The following is a 7,082-nucleotide window of genomic DNA, read 5'->3' as shown; positions in this document are numbered from 1 at the left end:
CCTGCCTAGAATCCCCCAGTGAGGGGCTGGGGGCGTGGCTCAGTGGTAGAGCCCCTGCCTAGAATCCCCCAGGGAGGGGCTGGGGGCGTGGCTCAGTGCTAGAGACCTGCTTAGTATTACTGAGGCCCTTGGTTCCATTTCCACCAACAGAAAAATTAAATAGCTGGACATGGTAGCCCCTGCCTTTAATTGGTAGCACTTGAGATCCTGAAACAGGCAGATCTGTATTAAAGTCCACCTTGATCTACATAGAGAGTTCCAGGCCACACAGGGCTACATAGTGCAATCCTGTCTCAAAAAGAAGGAAATTAATACCACAGATAAAAGTTTGCACTTCAGCCATAGTTCTCTGTCTGTAAACCCTTCGATGTCTTAGAAAGGATGAGCACTGCGGAGGTGGCTCAGTGGTTAAGAGCATACATTTCAGCCGGGCGTGGTGGCGCATGCCTTTAATCTCAGCAAGTGAGGGGCAGCACACTGGAGATTGAGGACAGCCTGGTGGTCTACATAACATGTTCTATGCCAGCCAAGAGTATACAGTGAAACTCTGTCTCGAAAAATAAAAGAATGTATACCGCTCTTGGAGAGGACATGAGTTCAGTTCCCAGCACCCACACTGGGTAGCTCACAACTGCCTGTAACTTCAGCTCCGGGGGATCTGATGTTCTCTTCTTGACTTTAGGGGTACTTTCACATACATGTGCATGTATCTACACATGTGCATATAATTAAACGTAGAAAATAAAAATGTTAAAAAAGCGGGAGCTGGGGGTGCAGCTCGGTTGGCAGATGTTCAGTTTACGAATAGAGCCCTCAATTCAATCCCCAAACACAGCATGAAACAGGTGTGGTGACATATGCCTGGAATCTCGGTAGGAGAGGATGAAAGATCATGAGTTCAAGGCCAGCTTTGGCTACATGACAAGTTGGAGGATGGCTCAGGTTACATGAGTCCCTACTTAAGGGGGGAAAGGCACAAGGATTTGTTCAGGTCACAAGTCCCCACGTGAGGCACCTGAGCAGCCTGTGTGCGCCCTCAGGGGGTAGACAGAAGGAACCTCCAACTGACATGCCACCAGATAGACCCACAACAAGAATGTCCCAGGTAAACACCTGCTTTGGGCTATTGGAATCAGCTCCAAGAGACCCGCCTGGCCTCTCATGAGCAGAACCTCAAAGGGTGACTGACCTTTGGCCCTAGCTGTTGGCAAGCTGGTTCTTGGTAGGAAAGATAAAGCTTTTCCTTACTGGAGGGTTTCTGGCAGGTACTGTATATCTTAGCCACGCCCCCGCTTTCATTGGGGATTCTAGGCCAGTGCTTTATCCGTGAGCTACATCCCCAGCCCTTCCTTGTATTTATTTTTGAGACAGAGTTTAAGGTGCCCAGTGCTAGCTTTGAATTCCCTCTGGTCTAGTACTCAAAATCCACTTGCCTTTGACTTTCCAGTGCTGAGATTCCAGTCAAGTGCCATCATGTCTGGTCCTAGCCCATAAGTTTGATATTCTGTGTGTATGTGGAGACAGGAATGGAATCCAGGACTTCTGGAATGCTAACTAAGCAAGAGCTTTGGCACTGACTTCTCCTGCAACCATCTTCCTGAAGATTTTTGTTTGGTTGTTTGGTTTTTTGTTTTTGTTTTTGTTTTTTTATTGTTTTTTTTTCCACACTGGGTTTCTCTGTGTAGCCCTGGCTGTCCTGGAACTCATTCTGTAGACGAAGCTGGCTTCGAACTCAGAGATCTGCCTACCTCTGCCTCCCAAGTGCTGGGATTAAAGGCATCCCCCATCAGCTGATTTATTTATTTATTTATTTATTTATTTATTTATTTATTTATTTGAGATAGGGTCTCTCTATGTAGCCCTGGCTGGTCTAAAACCCACTATATGCACCAGGTTAGCCTCAAACTCATGACATCAGACTGCCTTTGCCTCCCAAATACTGGGAGTAAAAGGCACACACCACCATGTCTGACATGGTTGATATTATTTTAATTATGACTATGTGTGTGCACTTGAATGGGGGCACCTGCCAAGGCCAAAGGACGGTTTAGAATTCCCCTGGAGGTGGAGTTACTGGTGATTGTAATGGTCCATCCTCCTGCTGTGGGTGCTGGGAACTGAACTCAGGTACTCTGCCAAGAGCAGTAAGCACTGCTAATCACTGAACCATCTCTCCAACTGTCACCTCCAGTTCTTTGATGGAATATTTTTCCAGTCTCTGAATCGCTATTTTAAGCTGAGCGTAGTGCCACAGGGAGCCAGCACTTGGGAGGCAGATGCAGGAGGATCTCTGTGAGTTCAAGGGCCAGCCTGGTCTACATAATGAGTTTCAGGACAGTGAAACCCTGTCTCTAAGTAAGTGAGTAAATAGAAGCCGTTTCCATAGAAATTGGAAGGACATGAGAAACAGTCATGTCCTTGTGTGGAGATTCTTGTTTGGATGAAGATGGTAGCTTCTTCCTATTGAATCAGAGGTAGTCTGGTCTTACAGCAGAACCCTGTGCATCCGGGTGGGCGTGGTGTTGCCATGGAGAGGTCTGCTGAGCTGGCCACCACCGGGCTGCTTCCAGACACGTGGACTTGGCTGGCCCGGAATTCTTCTAGCCCAGGAGGAAGCCAAGCTTCTATGCCTCTGGTTAGTACTGATGACGAAGGAAGGGAAACTGACGTCATCATGAGGACGCACAGTTCTGTCGGCTACTCTGCTGACCTGACCTGGGCTTCTGAGGTCCTAGGAGCTTTTTTTGCAGCCTTCTGGGTTTCCTGAGAGACGTCCCCCTGTAAATAAAACTGCATAGTTTCAGCTTTGTGAGATAAGGTCTCATGTATGTAGCCCAGGCTGACCTCAAACTCTCCAGCCTGCAGCCTCGGATCTCGGAGTGCTGGAATGACAGGCATGTATCGTCATACTCAAGGTCTCTGAGCTCTTTGCCTGAGGACAGGGGGTCTTACGCTGTCTTCTTCCTCCAGCCCTGTCCTAAGAACAGTACCAAGCCTAAGGGGCCATCTGTTGAAAGATTTATTTTTAATTATGTGTACATGTACGTTCCTGAGTGTAGTTTTCTCTGAGTCACAAGAGGCCAGGATTCCCTGGAGCCCGAGTTACAGGTCATGAGAGCTACCCAGTCTTGGTTGCTCTGAGCCAAACTCAGAAAAGCAAACACTCTTAACCATGAACCTATTTCTCCAGTCCTGTAAAGGGACATCTCTTTTGAGCATTTAAGGTCCTTCTATTTCCTCCCAAAACATAGTGGCAGACACAGATGGAACGTCACCAGTTTGTGACTTTGACTAAATAAATAAATAAAAATAAAAGCTAGAGCTAAGTGTAGTGGTACATCCCTGTGGTCCCAGTACAAGAAGCTGAGGCAGGAGCATCACTGTGAGTTTAGGTCCAGCCTGGACATTTCATTGAAGAAAGGAAAAAAAGAATGCTGGATAAAATATCCATGCTGTTGCCTTCTGTATTACTTTTTGATTACTGTGATAAAACATCATGACCAAAGCAACGTATAGCAGGAGGGTTTATTTGTTTTCTGGCGCTGGAGAGGCGAGTGTGTGACAGCGGGGAAGCCTGCAGCAAATGGCAGACAGAGCAGAAGCAGAAGGTTCACATCTTGAGCCATAAGCGCAAGGCAGAGATAGTAAACTTAAAGTGGCCTTCCTCTTTAAGTTCTCAAAGCTCACCTCCAGAGGCACACCTCCTCCAAGGCACGCCCCCTAAACCTCCGGAAATGGCTCCGCCTACTGGAGAGACTCAGTATTCCACCATTGGAGCCTATGGAGGACAGTCTCCCCCTAACAGGAAGGTCATATGGCATGAGGTAAGACCATAGTCTGCTCTCGAAATAATAGAGTTCCTTGTAAATTAAGTAAACTTAGCTTTCTAGAACATTCTTGTTTTGCTCATTTGCCTGCAGCAGAAGAAAAGGAAATGCATTCAAGACCGAGCCTTGTCTCTGGAACTGGGGAGCCAGCATCCGCATCCGGACAACTTCCTTTGGTTCAGAAGCCCCCAGGGTGGTGGCTGAAAGGCCCGAGAGGGGAAAGACAAACAAGGACAGAATCAGCTTCTACTACAGGATGGGTTTAAAGCAAGAAAAACCTTGGGAAGGGAGGTCTCCAGATCGGGGAAGTCAGAAAGCTCGCTGTCTGCTTACAGACTCGGGGAGATAAGAAGTTGCAGGGACTGGGGCTCAAAAGTTTCTGTTGCCGGAAGTGAAGTGATCAAAGAGTCTTGAGTGTGTAGGTGATCATAAACATCTCCAGTGATCAACCATTATCAGGGGGCAAGTGGTGTCAGGCATCTAGAAAAACAAGCCCAGAACGATTACTCTGGTTTGGGGGAAACTACTACCATCTAAGCAAACTTGATTAGTTCTTCCAAGTGGAAAGGCTGAAGCTAACACTGACGGTGTTCACTTCTACAGATGGGTTATGGTTTATGTAGCTCCTCCCTGCTAGACGGCGTCCTCCTCCGGGGGCTCTTGGGGAAGTCTCTTGTACTGGGACTCTCGAAGCAGAAGGAGCTTGTCCACGTGCCCTTTGGTGGTGTTGTGAATGAAAGAACTCATTCGCCGGGATACGGAATGAGTCAGGCAATTAAGCAGACAAGATCGGAAAATGAGCAGTACCAGGATAAAGAGTATAGGTCCCATGAAGGAAGTCAACCAAGAGGGCAGCCAGGGTCCCAGCCCCATCCACTGGGTCCAAGAGCTCGAGCTTGGGCCGAGTTCCGATGCCCTTTCTCGAAGTTTCCTTGCCGCATACCGGACTACTCCGGACTGGTTTATGTAGAAGCAGCATTCTTCCTGGAGGAAGAGGCAGGTGCCCCCTTTCTCGGCCACAATGAGGTCCAGAGCTCTGCGGTTTTGGAGAACGACACCCGCCAGTGAGTCGATTTGGTCTTGGAGGCTGATGATGGACGTGGCTATTTCGTCTAGGCTCTCCGAGAGAGCCTTGGAAAGCTGTTGGAAATACATGGTTGAGGTGGTAATACTGGCGATGCCTAACCCAAGGGCGGAAGCAATGCCCAGGCCGGCAAGAAGAGGAAGGAGAGGAAGGGCTCGCTTCCGGCGAGAAGCGGGAACGGAGGAGGGAACTGTACCCAAAAGCGGGACTGTTATGGTTTGGTTGTTAGGCAGGAGTTGAATATCCGGGTATTGGAAGACAAGGGTACAGACGCCCGACCAATTGGCCGGGAGACAGACATAAGTTGAATTTCCACAGAGGAAGAAAACGCCCGAGGAGTTGAGACAGAAGGAGTATGTTAAGGAGACAAGATGGGAGAAGATATTTGGAGTGATATCCTCATTTTCCTTAACAGTGGGCTCATCCTCCCAGATTGAATATTGTCCAGAGAGGGCTGCCCCCATGAGGGGCTGGTACTGAAAGAGTGGATAGGGGTCTTTGTGTCCCTGGAGTTTAATCTTGAAGTATGTGGTGTCCACAGACAGGGTAGTAGGGTGACTCGAATTGTTGGGTTCGAATAGGGTGAGATTATAGCAGGTGCTAGTCGGGGAGGAAGGACAGTACCTCCAGGGGGTGGTGGGGTAGGTGTGGCAGTGGATGTCGTCTACTGAGCAGGAGTGGTAAGGCTTCCCCGAGTTTAGAGTAGGGGGTCCTGAAAAGCGTAAGGGATTTCTCCATTTAGAGCCTGGCATGGCCATTAGTGGGGCAAATGCATAGCTGCTGGACAGATCTATGGACTGGTGGTTGGCGGAGGGAGAGAGCTGAAAGGTGTGATTGCAAAGAGAGGCAGGGAGATTGCCCACGAAGGTGGCATGTTTTGAATTCTTGAAGAAACGGGATATGCAGAGAGGGGCCTGGGAGGTGAGGATTGTCTGAGTGGAGAGTGATCCCCATATGGGGCGCTGGGTAGATTCATAGAAGTGGTCATTGGGGTATCTCACCGAGGTGAGGCGGGAGAGGATGGGGAGTATGCCTGTCACACTGGTGATCTGAAGGAAAGCAATGGCCCGTCGGTCAGGGTTGACGAAAGAGTAGTGAGGCGTCAATGGCTGGAAATTCTGGAGGCGTCTCTCGAGGTCAGTAATAGGGTAAGGGCCGGAGAGGGTCCGGGCGGAATACATGATACGAAGTTTCATGGGTGTCTCTGTCCAAGTCCTTAGTGGGGCTGGCGTGGCTAGAGAGCGCTGGGTTTGGATGGATAAGCAGACCCAGCAGTTGGAAGAGAAGGAAGAGTTAGCCTCCTGGAGGAGGCGTTGAGTCTGGTTTACCAGGGGCATCCAGCTGTCCGAGTAGGCAAAGGAACAGGGGAACAGGAAGAGACAGAAAACCCAAGGACGAACCATGGCTCTTCAGGAGTGGCCCACGGTGATGGGAAGCACAGAGACGCCGTCCTGAGAGTTCTGAAGTCCAAGGTTGTCTGTCGTTTAGTGATGGAAAAAGTCAGGGAGGCCACTGGTTGTGCAGGTTATACTTGTGGAGGTTGGACCTATGAGAGTAGAAACACAGAGAGGGAAGGTCGTCAGAGGGTTAGTCTTAGAGTTAGGGTCTTGCAAGCCACTTTTGAGCTTAGATGTAGCCACTCAACAGATTATTTTCCTTGGCTTCTATCATGCCCCCCAGGTGTAGCCTTGGGCTACTTTGGCAGTTAGCCACCGATGGCAGAGGTGGAGAGCTACAGCTGCCAGAGGCAAGCTAATGACCTGACTGAGTTTGTAGATTAATTTGCAATTAAGTATAGGTGTCTCTCGTGAAGTGAGAGATCCCCTCTCTTGCTAAAGGCAGGCGTGAGAATGGAGGATGTGGTGTGCGTATTTGGAGTCAGTGTAGGCACCAACCTTTTGGTATGGTAGTGCCAGGGTCTGGTGAGAGCCATGGACTCGGCCTGCTTTGTGGTGATAGTTGTGATGGGTGTGGGGGGAGGAGAAATTGGACCTCTAAGGTGGTATCACCTGTGACAATTGGCATAGCCTTAAAAAGCCCTTATCAATATACCAGTTAGAGGGTCTCAGCGACAGGAACATCTGTCAGATGACTATAAGAATGTAGCAAGAGCCGGGCGATGGTGGCGCACGCCTTTAATCCCAGCACTTGGGAGGCAGAGACAGGCGGAT

At 49.3% G+C, this 7,082-nt stretch overlaps 1 protein-coding gene across 1 annotated transcript; it reads right to left on the bottom strand.

Annotated features, from left to right (window-relative positions):
• Window positions 1–4,460: 4,460 nt before the first annotated feature.
• LOC114619985 (syncytin-A) lies at window positions 4,461–6,314 on the bottom strand. Its single transcript, XM_028765942.1, has one exon. It carries the CDS (start codon window positions 6,312–6,314, stop codon window positions 4,461–4,463), a length of 1,854 nt encoding a protein of 617 aa, XP_028621775.1.
• Between the last annotated feature and the right edge of the window lie 768 nt (window positions 6,315–7,082).

The sequence above is a fragment of the Grammomys surdaster genome, unplaced genomic scaffold (assembly GCF_004785775.1).
Source record: "Grammomys surdaster isolate TR1022 unplaced genomic scaffold, NIH_TR_1.0 166, whole genome shotgun sequence".
Taxonomy (NCBI): Eukaryota; Metazoa; Chordata; class Mammalia; order Rodentia; family Muridae; genus Grammomys; species Grammomys surdaster.
This window is presented reverse-complemented; position numbering and strand designations above follow the sequence as displayed.

Coding starts and splice junctions, on each gene's coding strand:
- LOC114619985 (XM_028765942.1), bottom strand. CDS start 6,314: ATGGTTCGTCCTTGGGTTTTCTGTCTCTTCCTGTTCCCCTGTTCCTTT.